The 19,503-nt window shown below is 45.9% G+C and overlaps 1 protein-coding gene and 1 long non-coding RNA gene across 18 annotated transcripts in view; one reads left to right on the forward strand and one right to left on the reverse strand.

The window, feature by feature from the left end:
* The window catches only part of ESRRG (estrogen related receptor gamma), a 408,187-nt gene extending 405,136 nt beyond the window's left edge, over window positions 1-3,051 (reverse strand). Inside the window, exon 1 of one of the 9 annotated variants that reach the window (XM_055725774.1) lies at window positions 2,898-3,051. Coding sequence is in view for 1 of the 9 variants with exons in the window: in XM_027809203.2 (XP_027665004.1) it covers window positions 2,898-2,899 (2 nt within the window). In the remaining 8 variants the exon portion in view is untranslated. Of the gene's footprint in view, window positions 1-1,501; window positions 1,522-1,691; window positions 1,770-1,971; window positions 1,991-2,897 lie in introns of those variants that run through there. The other 8 variants (XM_027809203.2, XM_055725768.1, XM_027809206.2 and 5 more) reach the window with 8 other exon arrangements.
* LOC114016583 (uncharacterized) lies at window positions 3,013-17,965 on the forward strand. Of its 9 annotated transcripts, none has more exons than XR_008734954.1 (5): window positions 3,013-3,101; window positions 8,921-9,058; window positions 11,693-11,832; window positions 13,819-13,955; window positions 17,217-17,965. It is a non-coding gene; the product is annotated as an uncharacterized LOC114016583 (long non-coding RNA). The 9 variants fall into 9 exon arrangements; XR_008734949.1 differs by lacking the exon at window positions 3,013-3,101 and adding an exon at window positions 3,126-3,443; XR_008734952.1 differs by lacking the exon at window positions 3,013-3,101 and adding an exon at window positions 3,970-4,141.
* Window positions 17,966-19,503: the final 1,538 nt, after the last annotated feature.

Consider the following 19,503-nt stretch of genomic DNA (forward strand, 5'->3'; position numbering starts at 1 on the left):
TTTTTTTAATTTAAACTAGAAGCGAGCTAATAGAACCTCACTTTCATGAAGGCGAAATTAATCTAGCCCTTAACCGGGAGCGGAGTGGGGCAGCGGGCGCGGTGCGGAGGCGGGGTGCGGTGCAGAAGCGGTGCCGAGCATAAACCGGGCCGGGCGCCCTCTGCACCACCCCCCGCGGGACAGAGCCCCCTCGTCCCGCAAGCCCCTGCCACGGGCAGCCCTTCTTAGCGAAATCAGAGACAAGTGGGGAAGGAGATAACCAGTTTGCAAGCCTGAGGCTTGCAGGTGAGGAGCGTGAGGTACAGCTGTAACACGCGTTTGCGTGAAACGCTGCCCGCGAACGGGAGCACAGCCTGAGCCCAGCCGGTGCCCGTAGTGAGCTAAAGCCAACTGCTTGCCTTCCACGTAAAAGGTTTCGCAGAAGGGGATGAGTCTGTTTTTGTTATGATTTAATCAAATAAATTAAAGGAGAAGGGTAAGGATACGCCCCATTTGGGACTTAAAAAAAAACAAAACACAAACAAAAAACCCAACAAACCAAAAAAGGCTTTAGTTTTGAGGGACGCTTTCTGTCCAAACCCTTTTCTGCTGTACAGAGCAAAGAGAGGCTCTCGGCGTCCACTCATCTCATTACTGCTGGTTGTTTGGGGTTTCTCTTTTCCTTCTAATGGAGTAACCTTTCACAAGCGATTGCAATTTCGGGGGGGGGGGGGGGGGGAAAGGGTGAGTAGGTGCCAAAACAAGCTGGGGGTGGGGCAGAATTTTGCGTTTCAAGCAATTTAGCAGGCAGCAATTCTGCTTACAGCAGAAAGGTAGGTGGATACTTGAAAACATCTTCCACCGTGGTGTCCTACTTTAGCAATTCTAATTAAAACAAGGTTTAAAAGATGCAAAGAAAGAGCAAGCTCCTTGCTTTATTTCCAATGGGCGTGGGGGCTCCCGTCAGGCACAAAGTGCTTCCAGCTTGTTCTAACGTGCACCTTTGTTTAAAAGAAAAAAAAAAAATCAAGCTCGTCCTCTGATTTCAACTAATGTATTTTTAACTGGATTTCTTTCCTCTGCTTTGTGTGATCTGATACCTACCGTGTAGCCCTGGCCCACTTTCAGCCCTGCGGGTGCCCTGTATTGTGTGTGTGTGTCTGAAAGAAAAGGGGAAAGTCTTCCACCTCACACTCCTGTGCCCTATACCTGTGCTGGGGAACTGACTCGTGTCCAAGCCAGTGGTCAGCAAAACGCGGAGCCTATTCCTGCTCTCGCCGCCTAACCCGAGAGGAGCCGTGACTTTGTAGGTCCAGCCTGGCTAGCAGGGCTCTGACCGGCCGGCACCTTGAATCAATACAGCAGCCGGTTTTCTGACGCTTCTTTTCCACGGCTGCTTATTGAAAAGGAGGCTTTACTGCCACCTATAAATAGCGCTGCGTCCAAGTCACTTTTCTTTTATTCCTTTTTTTTTTCTTCCTCCCCCCCCCCCCGTAAAGCAGCAAAGTTATAACCAAGATACCGCGAGTTCTCCTGGCTCTTTTGCGGGGGCTCGGCTCCGGGGGACCGTGGTGGAGGTCCCGGCACCAGGCGCGGCTGCGCTGCAGCCCCTGGGGGGAGGAGTGGGCTCCGGCGGACCCGGGCACGCACCGGTTGCCTTTGAACTTTGTTCACAGGCATGTGAGGGAGAGGAACAAATACCGATAACTCACCGTGCTCTTTGGCTTTCCAGGTGTAACTCCGTCTCTCCCTCTTCTTTGTGTATAAATGAGCAGAGGTTACATCCCGGGCACACAGTATAATGCCCTGGATAACCCCGACCCTGTTAATTTAATGCTACGCTAACCTGAGAGTGTGTGATTGGAGCTCAAGTGCTGCTTTGGAAAAGCGCCTCTCCATGCTGGAAGCAAATTCGCCTTCTCTGCCCACACCCCTCCTTTCCACGCGAAGAGTCTCCCAGCCCTGCATTCCTCCACAAACCAGGACACCTACCTTTTCCAGAGCCACGTTGCCTATTACAGATTTCATTTTCCCCCGCTCCGGAACCAACTGTGCAATTTCTTAGACCCACGTGCGGAGCCGTGCCCTGCCCGCTGCGTGGGGCTCGGCTCCACGCACCGCGCCGCGGGCCGGGGCTGCCTGAGGGGCGCAGGGCGCAGGCGGGGGGCAGGGGCGCAGCCCGGGGGGGGGGGGCAGGGGCGCAGCCCGGGGGGCAGCAGCAGTGTGCGGGGGCCGCGCTGCCGTCCGCGCCGGGGAAGGGGCGCTCCCCCGTCCCCAAAATCGCACGCACAGCCCGAGGGACCGGGCTGCTCTCCCGGCTCTTTCTACCTGCCTGCACAGCCGGCTGGCGGCTGGCGGCCAGTACTGCTGTACGCGGAGCGATCAAACCCCCTTATCCCCGCTCTCCTTTTTTTTATTATTATTATTTTTTAAAATATTTCCTTTTCAATTCCCCTAAGTGGGGTTTGATGAATACAGCTTGTTACCCGCGCTGATCCCAGAGTAATAATCGTCAGGGGGTCTGAGCGCTCCAGGAAAAGCAGAGCGGAGGAAGAGGGAGGGATACAATCTCCGTTATCTCGCTGTTACTAATTCCCAGCCGGCTCGGACTCGGGGGACAAGGCGATCGCTTAACAAACCCTCCTCCTCTCCCTCCACCACTCCTTCCTTCCTTCCTCTTCGCCGGCACATTTTCTCCCCCGCGCTCGCCCACGTTTCATTCCTCCTCTTCGGGAGGAATAAGCCGTGCAAACTCAAACTAAAAAGAAGGGGAAAAAAAAAAAAAGGTGGGTGGGAGAGAGGGAGACAGGAGGGGAATAAAAAAAATAAGAAAGGGGAGGGAGGAAGAAAAGGACAGAAAGTGTCTGTGCCTGATCGCTGACCATCTGTGCAAAAGGTGATCATTGTTAGGTACTCACATGGCTGGTGGCAGAGCAGCTCTTAGCAATTAATAAGTCTCTCAGCTTGAGCTCTTCTTTCCCCTTTTTGATGGTAGCGCTCTCTGTGTGTCTCTCTCTCGCTCGCTCACGCACACACACACACACACACACAAACCCGATCAGATGCTTCAGGACCGGCCACTTTGCGAGGGGAACAGCACGGGAGGGTTTGTATTACTCCAGGTTCGTGTGTGTAGCCTATAAATAGCGAACTTTTTGATGGAATCAGCTAACAAATGAGAGGAGAAGGCGTAATTTTGCGCAGGGAGCCCCCCTTTCTCTTTGCAAGATTAAACCCCCCCAGGCAGCAGACAGAGCTAAAGTTGTGGGTGTGTAGAAAGGATTTTCACTTTATTGTGATCGTGCGCGAGATTTTTGTTTGTTTGCTTATTTTGGGGGTTGTTTTTGTTCCTCCCCCCCCCATCCCCCCCGAGCTATACGTTACATCCTCCCTCCCTGCCTTCCCAGCCAGGGGCAGGAACTGACCCGGATTAGCACCGACTTTAACTCCAAGTTGGAAACACGGTGCGTTTGCGGGGGGTGGGTGAGGGTGGTTGTGTTTTTTTTGCTGGTGGTGGTTTGGTTGGTTTTTTTTTTGGTGGGGTGGGGGGTGGGGGATCCACGCGGTGCCGGGTGGAAGTGAAGGAGGCGGGCAGGCAGGCTTCCCTGAGCGTGCCCGCACTTTGAAGACAAGCGGGGGAAGAGAAAGAAAGCAGGTCCGAGTTACCAGGGTGAAGTGCTTGCCTGGGGCTCTGGGGCAGCCACGGGCCCACTCGAGAGCAAAGCCCCGTGAACACGCGGCTGCGCGGCCCCCGCTCCCCGCCCGGCGCCCACCGCACGCCCCGCGGCCCCTGGGCGCGCAGCAGCCGCCGCCGCGGGAGGGGAGCGGCAGCGGGGCCGGTCGGACGGCTCGGCCGGGAGTGCCGCCCACAGCCGGGCCGCCGGGGGCAGCCCCCCGCCCCAGCGCCCAGCCTGGCCGCCCTCGGGCAGCACCTGGGAAAGCGCCCTCGGGGCCGGCTCCCCCCCGCCCTCCCCCCCCTCCCGCTTTTTGTTAAGGGGCTGAGCGGCGCCGGCAGCTTTGGCCTTCCCTGGGAGCGACAGTTCCCTGTCTCCGGGGGACATTGATGTGCGGGAGGCTTAAGGCTGGGTCCCTGTCAGCGGAGGAGCTGCCACTGATAAGGACCCTACCGCGGCAACTATGAAGAGGTTTTCTCCCCTGACAGGTACCTGACAGGGCTGGCCGGGGAAGATCTGCTGACCTGTCTAAAGAAATATATCTGTGTCTCCCAGAATGGCAGGACAGATGGTGCCAGTTCGCGCCGCGGCGACTTTGCTCGATGGCATACACTGAGCGGAGTTGATGAGTGTTTTGTTTTTGCGGCAGGGAGGTGGCGGTGCCCTCAGACACCCCGTGGCACGGACGTTCTGTGACACGTCCGCTCCTGTAAAGGCGCCAGTGCCGCCCAGACGTGCGCCGGGGGGGCGGGGGGGGCAGCGGCCCCGCTCCCGCCTGCCTCTGCCCCGTCCACGCATACGTGACCTGCCGCAAAAACGCCCAGGACAGCGGCTTGTAGCACCTTTGCGAAGCCGCTTGCCGCGCCCCGCAACCCCCCCCTTGTCCCCGAACCAGCCCTAAAAGTCGCCCCGCGCTCGGCCCATTCCACTCCGCGGAGGCGGCCGTCGCTGAGCCCCCCCCCCGCCCCCCGCCCCCGCCGCCTTTGTGCAGCCCGCGGGCCCCCCACGCGCTGCCTGGCCGCGGCGCGGGGACGCGCACGGAGCCCCCACAGGCAGCGCGCGCGCTTTGCGCACCGCAGGCAACCCCCCCCCCCAGCCCCCCCCAGTCGAATCGCCCTCCTTCCTATAGTCCTGCCCGGGGGGCAGCGCGCAGCCCGTGCGCGGCGGGGACGGCCCGCACCGCATCCCCGGCGGCTCCCGGGAGCGGCGACCGCGGCCCCGCGCAGCCCCGCGCTCCCTGCGCGCCGCAGCCGCTCCGCCGCCCGGCTCCCGAGTGATGCTCAGCCCGGCGCGCCGCTCTGCCCATACACGTTTCCAATCTCATGGCTCATAAACTATCCGCAAAGGGATTTCATTATTCACCTTCGGTATCCGACAGAGGAGAGAGAAAGGGGAAAAAAAAAAAAAAAAAAGCCACGGACGCCCCTAGGAACAGCGAGGCCCGGGCCGGGCTGAAGCGGCGGTGCTGCCCGCCCCGCGGTGTGCGGTGCGGTGCGGAGGTCGGGCTGGCGGCTGCGAGCTTTCCGCGCCGCTCCGCGGGCTGCCTCCGCCCGGTGCTGGGCTCCGGCCGCTGCTTATTGTCCCGGAGTGACTGAGGTCAGCCTGGCACGGGGGCAAAGCAGAACCGTGAACTGTGTTTTACTGGGAGCGGAAAAAAAAATTCCGGAGGAAAGAGTAAAATCTCGGCGGCCTGGCGCGGTCTGGTCTTGTTTGTTATGTTCTTTTTTTTTTTTTTTTTTTTTTTTTTTCCCCTGCGATAAATACCATTAGGAGTTATTTAGTTCTCCGCTGAAATCTGGCACATCACACCCCGGGTGCGAAGCCGAAGCCACCCGGTGCGGCGCGGCGCGGTGCGGGCAACGCGCTCCCGCGAAGGCAGGGCCAGCGCCCAGGGCCGGTACGGGGCGGGGGGGCGGTACGGGGAGTGGGGTGGGTGGGTACGGGCGGTGGGCAGCGGCAGCGGCCTGCGCAGAGCCGGGCCGGGCTGCAGCGGGGCGGGCAGCCGGGGCAACCGCACGCCTCAGCAGGGCGACCGCAGCAACGCAGCACGCGATCCAGGCAAAGTTCCTGAAAGCCTGGCTTGAGACAAACAGAAATGTTCATACGGTGACAGCGAAGTTTGTTTCCTTCTTTTTTTTCCTCGCCCTCCCCCCCCCCCCTTTTTTTTTTTCCTTTAAGAAATGGGTTGCGAAAAAGTTTAGACCACGAGGTAATTATAAAAACCAATATAGTGAATTTTAGACAGAGACCCACTTCGCAATTTTACACCGAGGAGCGAAACATTCTAGCGAAGTCTGGGGTCATCACCGACGGTAGAGCAATGTTCCCTCCCTGTTTAATATACATGGTGTGGGAGATGAAGGGAAAACATAGCTAGCACCTGTAGTGCCAAAGGAAAAAAAAAATCAAATTACTACATCATTTTTTGGGGCTATTTTGCAGGACACTCTTCAAAAATAGACCCATATTTAATTATCTCTCTAATGATTTTCTCTGCGCGACTGCTAGTTAATAGTAAGGAGGCAATGGGGTTTCTACTGAGTTTTATACATTCTGCTATCTTAAAAAAAGAATAATTTCCTTATGTGTTAATCGCGCACCTGGGACTGCAAGCGACCAATCTGGACCAACTTTTAATTAACACGTTGACCTGCCGAGGAAGCAAACTCCCTCAAAAAAATAACATATGCGTTATACCTATGCATACCCCGCCGGATCGGCGTGACCCTGGCAGCCGCGGGGCTCTGCTCCCCCTTGTAGGGAGGAGGTGCTCTGCGCAGGGGCCGGGAGATGCGCGGGCAGCGCCGGGGTTCAGCACCGCCCGCCGCGGGCCGGGGCCACCCGCGCAGCCGCCCCGGGGGCGGCGGGGGCGAGCGGAGGCCGTGGGGGCAGGCGGGAGGTTCGCGCTCCACGGGAGGTGCCTTACCAGCACCAGCGGGGGGGGGAGCACAGGATCACGCGTGGGTGCTGCAGCTCCGCAGCCTGCCCGCGGCCCCCCGGCGCCGAGCGAGGTCAGGGCCTGGAAGATGAACTCCTTTCCTCTCTGCTTCTGCCTTGCCCATGCTTTGCGTTTCTCTCTCTTTGCCCTTCCCTTTTAAATTCATTCTATGTTTTACATTAGTTTTTTGGGGTTTTTTTGTTTGGTTTTTTTTTAGTTTTCACGCAGACTTCAGGCAGGTTAGATGCCTGACTTCCCCCCCCCCCCCCCCCCCAGGGACTGCAGTATGTTACTACTGAGTTACACTTTAACTTCTCTGCAGGTAATAATTAAAGAACTTCTTTCTAAATCTCTTCCCCCCCCAGAAACACCGAGGCTTTCTTTCGCAATAGGTTATATTGATCACCCACGCAGGCACGCTCCTGGAGCTGCTGCCGATCGCACACGGCAGGTAGAGCTGCCTGAGAGCTGCTCCTGACTCGGCATGCTCTGCACACACTCTCCTGGACCTTCCCCAGTTTTTTCCGTGAGCTGAAAGGTTTCTTTAGGGATGCATTTCCATAAACACTTCCAAATCCCCCCCAGGAGGAAGCTCCACATGCAGAAGGGGACTGACAGTGGCTCAGATGCATGCAGCCAGGCTTTGGCCATGCCGCTGAATTTTGTGCCATAGCCACATTATGGGTGAGCTTAAAAATAAAGAGATCTAGAGGGAACAAAGTCACTGACACCAGTAGGGGAGTGTCTCTGTCGATCGGGAAGACCTCCAACTTTTTTTCTAGCAGCGATACTTTCCAAAGAAAACCTTCAGCCGCATCTTAACAGCCGTACTGAAAGTTTTAGGTGCTCTGAGTTACTTGAGATCATAAATTAATCTGCCAGAGAAGTGCAGCACACACCTGATATCAAGGGAGGGTCAAGAGCTGGCCAGTTCCAGCTGGTCCTGCATTTGATTTACTTGACTGTTAAGATGTATGCTGTGGTGTTTTGATAAGAAAAAAGGAGTCAGCAGTTTGATTTGGCAATTCTTTCTTTTTTTTTTTTTTTTTTTTTTTTTTTTCCTTTTCCCCTGAAGAGGGCTGCAGTTTAAGCTAAGAAATTTGTTATCGCTGCTGGGGTGGCTTTTAGCAGAGGTTCTTGGTCTGCATGGGGCTATCTCATCACTTACTGTTAACTGTGTTTCTTACTCTCCTAAGTGAGCCAGACAGTGGCATGAACTTCTATGCAGCTTGTCTACCTCAGGCCTCCGGTGTCTCTGGCTTGTGCCTTCGCTGGGGTTCACCCCAGCCAGGGTACTTGGAGCAAGAGCAAAGGCAGTGGCTATCAAGCAACCCATCACACCAGCCAACTGCTCTGCTGCCGTGTAGCCCTCCTGCAGCTCTCCCCCTTGCACCTCTCTTTTCCATAGGGCCTTGCCCCTGAGTTGCATCAGACACCTCAGAAATATGTGAAATTTTTTTTTCATATGTGCCAGCGTACTCATACAATCTGAATGTGGGAGGCTGCTTTTTCTTAGCTGAATTATTTACAGGTATCTCCTGCACCTGCTCTGCCCTCTCTTACAGCCCTCCCAAGCTTTCAATTACAGAGAGTTAAATCACAGAAATTACGCAAGGGATGTTCTCTCTGACATGTGTCAGTGTAAAGAATACCTGCAGTACTCCAGACCGGAGGGCCATGGCACAAATAACACCCCTCAGAAGCGGCAGCAATGGGGCATAAATGGGGGGCTAAGAATCAGATCAGGATTTTTGGATTCTATCCCTGATTTTTTCTCCTTTCCTCCTATTTTAGTTTCTCTGCCTCTAAACAAGGGAAGTAACAGACACTGACCCTATTGCCTTTCCACGAGGCAATTGATGTTTAAAAAAAATTGGAAATCCTCAGAGGACGTAATCTGTGACAATATTCTAAGGTGGATGTGCTGCCATTGCCTGTACTGGGCTTGGCAAACATTTCTCAGCAGAGCCCATATTTTCTGCTGCATGTAGCTTTAGAAAAAACATCATCACTTAGGCTGAAAACTGATATGCTGACCGTCTGTACCGGCCAGATTATTTTGAAAATACCTGCCAAAACAATTTGTCCATTTCCAAGAACAAGGTTATGGAAAAATAAACAGTTTTGCTCATACTAAAAAAATGGAAACTTTTTCCTTTGAAATGCTCTGCTGCCCTCAGGCTTTGAAGCACAGACTCAAAATGTGACCTTTTTTATTTAAAATATGCCTTTCCCTCTCTGTCTGAAAATGTATCCAAATGTGACTAACTTGTAAATATTAGAAATTTTGTCATGAACACACTCTCAGTAATGATTTATTTTATTCTAGCAGGAAAAAGGAATTGCTAAAGATTGGCCCTCTCTGCAAACAGAAGCTTAAGGATACAGCGGCGAGGCTAGATTTCCCCTTTAATCCCCACCTCCAAATTTTCCCCATGAGTCTGAGCTTTGGCGCAGAATCTGAGAGGTAGGAATCCTATCTTTTCTAAGCTCCAAACGATTTGAAGGTTGTGTCAAGAAGAAAGGTCTCTGCATGAATACGATGGGGAGGAAAAAAAAAATTCCAGCCTGTGACAGAGAGGCGATAGAAGCAGCCAAGCAGTCCAGAGAGAAAAACTGGGACTGGTGTTCGGAGGTAGGAGCCTGGGACTGATTAGGTAAGGAGACACAGAGGTTGTGCAGAGAAAGCAGAGAGAAACCGTTTGGTTTAAGAGCCTGGAGGGGCGATAGAAGGGCAAGGATAGCAAAACCAACTAACATTGTCAGCCAAGAGCAAGGATGCGTAATTGCAGGATGTCCGGAGTGGCTGGGCTGAATTTCATTTGAAACATGGTAGACATTCTGAAAGTCAAAATGTTTTATTTCACTATTTTTAACTGATGCAGTTCAGCTGCATCATTATTGCTTTTTATTTGTAATAGAGTCTTCTTTCGGATGCTAAAAAAGAATTAAATGACCTTCAAGAGAAGTGTTTCCAAGCTGATTCAAAACATTTTTTTAATTATTTTTTTTTCTGTGTTGCCACTGAACTAAGGAAACATGTTATATATTCAACACTAGACACAACATCAGGCACTGGGATGTTAAGGAAATGACTAATCTGAGGGTTTCGGAGCACCTTGATTCAGTCTCCATACATTACGATACATGAGCACACAGATTTTATTCCACAAATTTCCTGAAGCAGAAACGAAACCCTGCAAGGTACCCTTCCTCTGGGGAGAGATCAGAACTTTGTAGTTTTTATTCACTGTTTTTGTTCACTAGATTCCTGTATAATTTGTCACAGAGTTGGGTATGGTTCACGTATGAGATAGAGAATTACAAGAAGAGAAAGCAGGGCTTTGTGGCAAGGTGATAGCTGAATTTTGCCTGCTGAGTTTGCTTTCGTTCCCCTTTTACCTCAGAGCTTCTACAATGTGAGGGAAGTTGCCTCAAGAGGTAATGATTAACTGAGATTTTTCATATTATGAGGGCCCATCTTGAAATTTTGGGGTCTGGTAGGCTGAAGTCTCATTACCTCAGACAAAGTCCATGGGACCGTGCATTTTCTACACCAAGTGATGCAGAATGCCAAATGGGTTGAAAAATTAAGTAGACAAAGTCTCTAATTGGATACCCAAAATTAGTAGGCATTTTTTACTTTAATATAATTTGTTTGGCATACAGTTCTATTAAAAAAGATAGGATGATCTCATCCCTTCAATTTCAATCCCTTCTTCCAGGCTATAAAATATGCTTGCTAAGTACCCAGATACTACAGTGTGGTGGTGGGAGAAACAGGAAAAGGACAACAGTGTTGGGTTCAGGTTAGGATTTGTGTGCCCCAAATAAAACCTACAGTCCCATATAGGTAAGCTTAACAGTGGAAACTAACTCCTGAAGCTTTGCCCACGTACTGCTCTGAATGCCGAAGGAGGGCTCGTGAAGATCAAGCAGAACAGTCCCCCTGCCCTGTCAAACTGCATTCATATACCATTGCACAAGAGTGGATGAAACAAAGGCTTTGTAAAGTTATTCATGAAATAGAGGAAGGAGAGGGAGCAAAAAGGAGAGGAACAAGCCCAGGTTATCAGAGAACATGGAAATAAGGTGCTGACCCAGAGGACACCAAAGTGCACGTCTCTACTGGTGAAAGCACTTGTATCTGGGACACTTCCATTTCAGGTGCACGCAACAGCAACTTGCCTTCGGTTACTGCAGTCTTTGATTTTAATGTCCTTACAATTGCTTCAGAGCTAACATTTTTGTATTACATAGTCTGAATTTGGAGGAAGACATTTTTTCCTGAAAAATTCTTGAGCATCTCCAAGTACGTGATGGTGTGATTAGAAGCTGTGTGGTAAAGCATCTGCAGGAGGGATTGGTACTGAGCAGTGTGATTAGCTTGCTTTCTCTCACTTCCTACTGGCTTTAAAAGTTCATAGAGCCTGTAATGCTCTTTCCATTTGTGTGTGCATGTGTCTATGTGTAAAATATGATATGGCTACACAAGGTTTATCCCCTGCCTAATTTCTTGCTCTTCTTTTTAATTTCCATTAAAACACAGGCTTTTGCATCGCTTCTTTGATTTTTCATTCCTTACCAATTTTCACTCCTTCATTTTTCATTTCATTCATCCCCACTGCAAGTTTAGGGGTATTAGTGATACCTCACTTATTTTAACAAATGGGTTTTTTAAATTATTATTTTTAAGGAGTTGAGTGCTTATGAAAGGTAGCAGGTTGATAGCTTTTAGGCAGCATTTTGGCTTATCTGCTGATCAGGTACAACACAGGTAACACCTCTGTTCTACCAAAGTTAGGCATAATAGAAAAGGGGTGACTGAACTGGAAAGTCCAAGTACCCTCTGACCTTTTTTCTCAATTAGCACATATTCAATTGCTTATTTAGTTGGTAATACTGGCACCTATTTATTGGGAACTGGACTAAAATCTTCAAATGGTTTTAGGGGGATGGTTTTACCATTAGGAACCCAGATTGCCCTGCGTGGGTCTGGATTTGAACAAACAGGAAAAAAACCACTCTTGAACTTTTGAAGTTCTGTTGCCTGTGTTACGATACAGAGGACCTGCAGCATCGCTCTCGCTTTTACTCATAGAGATAGGAAGTGCCATCACCAGGCATGTGATCCTGACCTCAGTCGGAGCATCCTTGGCCTGCAGTCAAGCAGTCGCTGCACTCACTGAAACAGCCTGTCTGCTTAGCCATGGATTAAAATTCGTCCACTGATCCAAGACAGTAAGTGAGACAATAATTTTCTATTCCTACTTTGCTTCACAACAGATCCTCATTCAGAATAAACCTGCAGTTCATCATCACTTTTTATGCCCAGAAATAACCACGGTGGCATTGGAAAATTGTACCTGTAATAGCTTGAACAAATGGGATAAATAAATGCAAATGTAAAAAGAGAAAATGGATCCAGTTTTTAGGAACACTGAGACTGTATGAGAGCGCAGTATAAAGATAGCTTCAGGAGTCCTGATGCAATCAGCAGTCACCATTATTTTGAGTAGTAACTTGTAACAAATAAGTGCCATTTCCTCTAAGCAAGGACCTCTTCAGCATCGCTTTTACCACCAGAGCCTAACTTTCTGCTTCTCTTAACAAACTACAGGCTTAATCAAAATGTTTTAGATTAAATTGCTTAATTCTTTCTAGAGACCTCAAATATGTGAAGTACCCAGTGCATAAAAGAGGCAGCTTATTTCAAAACCAAGCATAACAGAGCAGACCTGCTAGGGAACAGGCCCTCTGTCTTTTTCCCATTGGTATTAGGTACTGTGCCTGGATTTAGTAACAAAGCAACGTATACTTCCAAGTCCATCATTTTTATACCAATATATAAGACAGAACAACTAATATAATCTCAATTATGTAATGTGAGAGTGGCCATCTGGCTGCTTAGGAACTGATTTTGACCCAGATAACAGCAAACGTTTTTGTATCAGAGACAAAAGTTTTAGATGTGACATCCGCATCTCCATTGAGCAACATTAATAAAGCTAAAGCAATTTCATGATGTAGTGTGAAAGTCATGTTGATGGAAAACAGTATATTCACTGCTGTATTTATATACCCTACATTATCAGCCTTTTTGCAGAGCCTGATTCCTCTCACCATGGCCAATAATAATAGAATAAGGAAAAAAAAAAAAAGAAGCTTTTCTCAGCGTATCTGACCAAGTCAAAGATCTAGTATTCATGTCAATAAAGCTTTACTATTGCTTGTGATGATAATCCTATATCATCCCACCCCTGAGGTGACTATATCTCAATCATGAATGAATAGATTACTATATAAAAGTATGCACCTACTTTGATGTACAGTAATCTGAGTGTATCTCTGTATCTCGGAAGGCTCCAAAACAACAATAGGCGCCACAATAAATCATTTGAGTAAAAGATTAAGACTCATTGCAATAGCACTGCAATATTTCATAGGTAGCTGTTCAAAGGCAAAGGTTTTATTCATAAATACACTGATGATATAACTGACTTGGACACTCCTAGCACAAATACATAGAGAGAAGTAAGAGAAGTTTATTCTAATTTTCTGGATATGAGGATGCCTATTCTTACTAGCAGTGGCTGGTCCATCTTTGTCACAGTCGTCATTCAAAAACTCCCCGCTCAATCACCCATATCACCAACAAATAGAAGGTGAAAAGCAGAGTTGTCTGGGGAAGTAAATTTAAAATGATGAAGATATTCTGGACCTGCTGTGTGGCCCTAGTAGTTTGCTCCAGTGAAGGTTTGCAAAGGCACAGACAGAAATTAGGCAAGAGTCAGCCTCCCTAAAGGCAGATCAGTGCCAGTCTCTCACCAAGTTCAACTTGCCAAGGAGATCTACACTGTTAAACTACTGTCATGGGGTGGTTTTGGTCCCATCCTGTGCCCCCCCAGTTTTTTTTTTTTTGTCATGGTTACTCCACTTTGATGTGAATGAGGAGCATACAGAGGCTTAGTTGTGACACCAGAGAAGTGGTAAGTGCTTGAGACCTGGCAGATATAATTTGTGACCCTTGCTAAGTTTGCAGATTAGTTTAGCTCTCCCTTCAAAAGACAGAGTAGTTTTTAAACTAAGTATTCATGACAAAATGCTTTGACAATAATTAAAATGAAAATTCCGTATATTTGAACTCTCACTATCGAACGGGAACTAGTGTAAAAGCAGATGCGTGCTTTCGTTGCAACAGGCATACTGATGTTCTGTCCCATACAGGATATGAGAGTCTGGACAGCAGTCTGTAGAAAGCTCAGTATGCCTCCATCTTCTGCATGGACAAAATGAGCGATGATGATGATGAAGGTATAGAATCGCACGGAGGGGCTGATGCTGAGGATCAAACACACAGATAAGTAAGAGTGCTAAGATAAATAAAAATAGAAATTACTTCCCAGCCATCATACAAATCCTCAACAGTATCCTATTTTAATGATTTTATTGCTGTTATCTACACCTGAAAAATATGGGTTTTTTGAGTAACTACACATTTATTTCAATTCACCTTCCTAATAAATCAACACACCTTGGGCATTTGCATCATCAAAATGCAGGTCAGCTTTTCCTAAATACTGAGAATTGTACAGTTAATGCTAGGGTTTTAATTAAAAAAGCTGAAGAAGTGCATTACAAAGAAATGAAATCCAAAATGGATTAAACTCCCGTTTTATTTAGCGGAAGAATAAAGATCCCTAGTATACATATTTAATTAGAGTCATAAATGTACCAACATTCTTAAATGTACTAATATTTTTAAACATGCGACTAAATCAAGTAACAGACTGGAACAAAGGGTATTATCAGCAATGCTGTGTTCAGAGTCTGTTTGAAGATAAGCAGATGGGTAAGTTTAAACTCAGAAAAATAGATTTTTAGCCTAATAAATTTACCTCCCAGAGTCTCTTTTTTACTGTTTGGCAGTATGCTATTGTGGTGGGAGACACCTATTAATCTGAAAGTGCAGTGGATCCTCTCTTCAGGAATAATTTTTCTTGCCTGCATATTTATATCTTCCCCACCCTTGATTTAGAAACTCTCATTTATCTTGAAAGAGATGGATATCAAACCCAACTCTTTCTCCAGATTAGAATGTATTGGGAATTGCTGAGATATATCAGTGCCATAGATTAAAAGAGATTCAGATCTTTCCTATGGTACTTGGCTCCTTCTGCGGAGATGTTATGACCTGTGAGCTCTGCAGGTGGTCAGGCTGCTAGGGCTGACTTCCCTAAGCTCCACGCTGTAGCTACAGAATTGTGTTCTCCTAAAGGCAACTTGGGGCAAGACTCTTATCTTAGATGACCTGATTTGTCTTTCGGGGCACATCCTCACACATACTTCTGAGGCACTGACTCTACCATCTATTTAAAGAGGAAATATTTCAGCTGGGAACCACTCAACTGCTGGACAAGCATTCTCTGTGTTTGAGACATCACCATCCAAAATAAACCAAAGCTGACCCTGTGAGTGTTCTTTCACAAGACATCAGAACGTTTTCCCCTGCCCAAAAGAAAACTTTTCTTGTTGACCAGGAGGTACATGCTGGATTGTACCAATGGTCCACCTACACCAGTGTGCCACCTCCTGCACTAGCCAGAATCAGACATATCTAGGAAAAATAGTGGAACTACACTGTAATCAAGTGGAAATTACCTCCTGGAGGACTTAGTCTGGTTTCTGAGAGTTAAACAATGACTCTTGCTTCAGTCAGGGGAAAAGCGATCGACTTTTACTTACTGTTGGATCGGAACTGATATATTAATATGAAGGTACTCAGAAAAGAGTGTTTATTGTCAGCATTGATTTCCAAAAAACCAGAACTTTCGAGGCTGTGTGAGCACAACCGGAGGTTTCTCTTTCAGTTCATTTGCTTTTCCTTATTAAACAACTTTCTCTATAGCAGCAATCAACAACAAGGTGAATTTTACATTCACCTAAAAAAATGCATTTGAGAAGAATAGATGATGGAACTGTGTTAGCTTTAATGCAAAAGATTTTCTTCCCAAAGTGTTCATCATTCTATTCCACAAAGGACTTAAGAGCATGACATGATTAGCAGGTAGGAAAAATATCTGTGGAAATGATAACAGTACAAGCACTTGATGAACATGATAGTTAAAGAAAAGATAAGGAACTTTCTGATCTGGCACTTAAAGATTTACAACTTGCAAACACTTTGGGCAGTACCATTGATTTAACTGACTTTTGAATGTTGACACAACAAGCCAGTGCTAAAACCGCTAAAAGTTCTGCTTGTGGATAGCCCAGACATTTGATGCTGCTTGCTTTGGGCCCACAGTTAATTTTTAACATTGTGGGGACAAGCCAGTGACCCTGTGTTCTCGCTCAGGAATGTCTGACCATTCACCAGCTCCCAGTTTCTACTGAACACCCACTACACTGGAATATTTTGATGTTTAAAGATGCACCCAGTTCAAACTTTACTGTGTTGCTATCATCTTTTCATCAGACATTGAGCTCTGTGGAATACTGCTTTGGAGTGAAGGTGCACTGAGATGTGAAAAAAGTTTGTAAAAGCTAATGATCACTCAAGGAGGAATTAAATGGCTTTTTATTATAACTTCTTATTAGGTTTAAGAAACTTCTTTAATGAAATCAGAATTGAGTACTTTGAATGCAGTAAAATTATGACTTTAGCTTAAAATGACAACAGAAATCTGTAAGAATAAGTAAATTAGAATATTATAGAAATATGATTAAGACCTGTTTAACTAGTAATACAACTGAAAAGAGAGACATAGTTATTCTGAGCTTGATTTATTTGTGGCTAGCAAGTTACAAATAAAATAAAACCTATTCGCTGCTTATTTACAACTTTATCATACAAGGACCATAAAGTGGAATTATACTGGGTGATTTAGTTTGCAGCTGTTTCTTTCTGCTTCTGTGTACACATCTAAGTCATGAAGAGAAAATGAGAGCACTAGCAAAATCAAAATACTTTATTTAAAACAAAACGTGTAATTGTTCAGAAATAGACTATTGACTTTCACTGGGTTAAACAGCTCATGTACTGATTAGGCTTGAAGCTATAATTGTTCTTGTCACCCAAACTCTGCTCAGTCGATATCTTTTTATCATATATATTTTTAATCACATATTAATAAACAAGAAGGTGTGCTTTATTGATGACTGGATTAGTTTATTGACCAACTCAACAACTCTATATATGGTTTCTGAACACAGAAACAAGGTCAACGTGTAAAGATGAGGAATAGTATATTCACCATCTTCAATATACTTAATTCTAGTACTCTACTCCCTTTCTTAGAAGTGCTGTAATCCATATAATTTGTCTAGTTCTTTTAGAAAGTATTTTGTATTTGAAACAATCTCACTGTTCAAGCACATTTTGGATTGAGTTTCAGGAAATTTAGACTTGTATGATCTCCCCTAATTTAACATAATTTTTGCAGCCTGATACCAAGCTGTGTTATTCTTCAAACCTTTGGGAATTCAAATTTTCAGATACTTGTAGATTCTTACCAGCTCTTCTTTAGTTACTTAGATTTTGTAAAATATTTAGACTTTTCAGATTCTCGTAACTGCTAACTTTCTTCATCCTTCTAATCAGTTCTTTTCACTTTTCTTTCTAGGAGATGTTATCGTGAGTGTTCCCCTCAAGTAATTTGGGTTTGGAATGATGGCTTCTAAAACAACTGTATAAAACTAACAATTAAGGCAGTCCTAGAACATGGCAGTACCTGTGTGTATTCTTTTCTGTCAGACAAAACCTGTGCAGAGGAACTTCCATTTCCCCCCTCCTTTTTATTTTTTTTTTAATTATTCTTTTTATTTTTCAATGGGATGAAAAGTGGAATAGAAATAGATCTTTTCATCAGCATCTCCATTTTTACAAAACACTGTTTTGCAATATAAAAGTAATAAATTGAAAATGTGTTGATGACTTTGCCTGTCAGGCACTCATATGATCACCTAAAACCAAAACTCATGTGGAAAAACAGCTGACTGCCAGCATGTACAGCTATGCACATCAGCCAGAAACAGACAAAGTATGTTCCCAGCCTCAAGTCTGTAGTCTCTAAACCCCTTCAAATGCTTTTTTCCTCAAGGTATGAGTTTAAAATAGATTAAAATAATCATTCACTGCAGTATCACGTATCTCTGTGAATCACAAAATCTCTGATTTTACCAATGCCTCATGCCTGAACTGTTTAGGTGATGAGATGTAAGGAAAAAAAAAAATCTGGCTCAAGTCTCTCAAAAATAATATGCAGAGGCACCATTACTTTGGTTTCTCACTGTGCGTTTCTTCAGATGCCTCTCATATAAGCTCCATTGCCCCCTATGGATTATTGCTCACAATAAAGAGAAGTTATTTGAAGAGGTCTCTGTGTTTCTTTTTCCCCATCCAAGAACTGTGTTTTGTCTTTGTCTCCCAAAGTACAGTATTATCAGCTTTGTTTCCCAAACATTAATTCATTTGTTATCTGACTACATTCCTACTTTTTCTAGGTCCTTTTATTGTACTGGTTGGATTTATATTGTTTTTTAGGAAGAGGGGGAAAGTATCTTAGTACAATGCAGTGGTATTTTTCTGTGCCTTTGACTCTGGAGTTTTTTCTTTTTTTTTGTAAATGCTATTCTATGATCCTCAGACTGCTGGTCGAGGGAAACACTTAAGAGACGTTTATACTGAAGTATAAAAATCTAGTGTAATGATGAAGAAAAGGCTGCTGGTGTAGAGTGCTATTAAACACCAATCAATAGCCTCCAGGCACTTCAGTTTTAAGTGGGGGAGTTTGAGAAAGCAAGTGTAGAAGAGCAGGTCCTTCACCCCACTAATAACTCAGAATACTGTGAAAGGGGAATTGAGGCGATAGCAGAGGGTCAGGCTGCAAGTTCTTCTCAGGAAGCAAAACGTGATACAGAAACGCATCCAAACCAAATGCAGACTAAAATCCTGCAGATGACTAACATACTGGCAAAACCATTCACATGAGTATTATCCCTGTAAAAGTGCCAAGTACACCAAGATATTGTGTAGAAGTTCTGGTCATGTAAGGTAAAGCTTCCCAGAGGCACCCTTTAATTGGTCTAATTTTCCCTGCCAAACATCATCAAAGTTTTAGATGTTCAGGCCAGGTCTTGTCACTTTACTATTTCATCACTTTTTGGATTACCTGCTTGCAGCATAAATGTTCTCAAATGTATTTGCTGCCAGTATGTTTTTCTCCCTTTCACATATACACTGCCTTTCCCAAGAGTCTTATTGAATCCTGAAAAAGTAGAGAAAGGAAAATTATGAAGCATGAACTACTATTAAACCCCACAAGGTAAATGGCTGTCCAGATAGTTTTTAATATCCAGGGCAGGCACAGAAAATCTTTCCAGCACTTTAGGAACACAGTCCCCTCTACCTCTACTTAATTTCTAGCATTTTTGAGGAAAAAAAAACCCCAAAACACAAGAAAAAGCAGCAACTATGCAAACCATAGATTCCATATGCTACTCCCTATGTAGATTTGTAGGAAGTATATGGAGTTAGGTAAACAAAAGCATTTCTGGGAAAGTTGTTATTAAAGGGAAGGTAACTACTGGAGCTAGTTTATGAAATGATTGAAATGAGTACTATGCATGATGAATAGGCTGATTTCCATAGTAGGAACACACCAAACCATGCCAGCGTGGGCTGACTCACCGCAAATAGGTGGGTTTGACTCTTGCCTCTGACAGTGACTTATTGCATGGCCTTGGGCAAATCCCTAAACGTTTGTTTTTACTTCTCCATTTATATGATCTGGATAATACTTACATACCTGAAGGGGATATTTTAAGATACAATATGTGTAAGATACTACAAAGATTTTAAATGCTGTAACATAGCTAAGCCTCATTAATACCGTCAGGCTAAAATAAACA

The sequence above is a fragment of the Falco cherrug genome, chromosome 13 (genome assembly GCF_023634085.1).
Source record: "Falco cherrug isolate bFalChe1 chromosome 13, bFalChe1.pri, whole genome shotgun sequence".
NCBI classification, from domain to species: Eukaryota; Metazoa; Chordata; class Aves; order Falconiformes; family Falconidae; genus Falco; species Falco cherrug.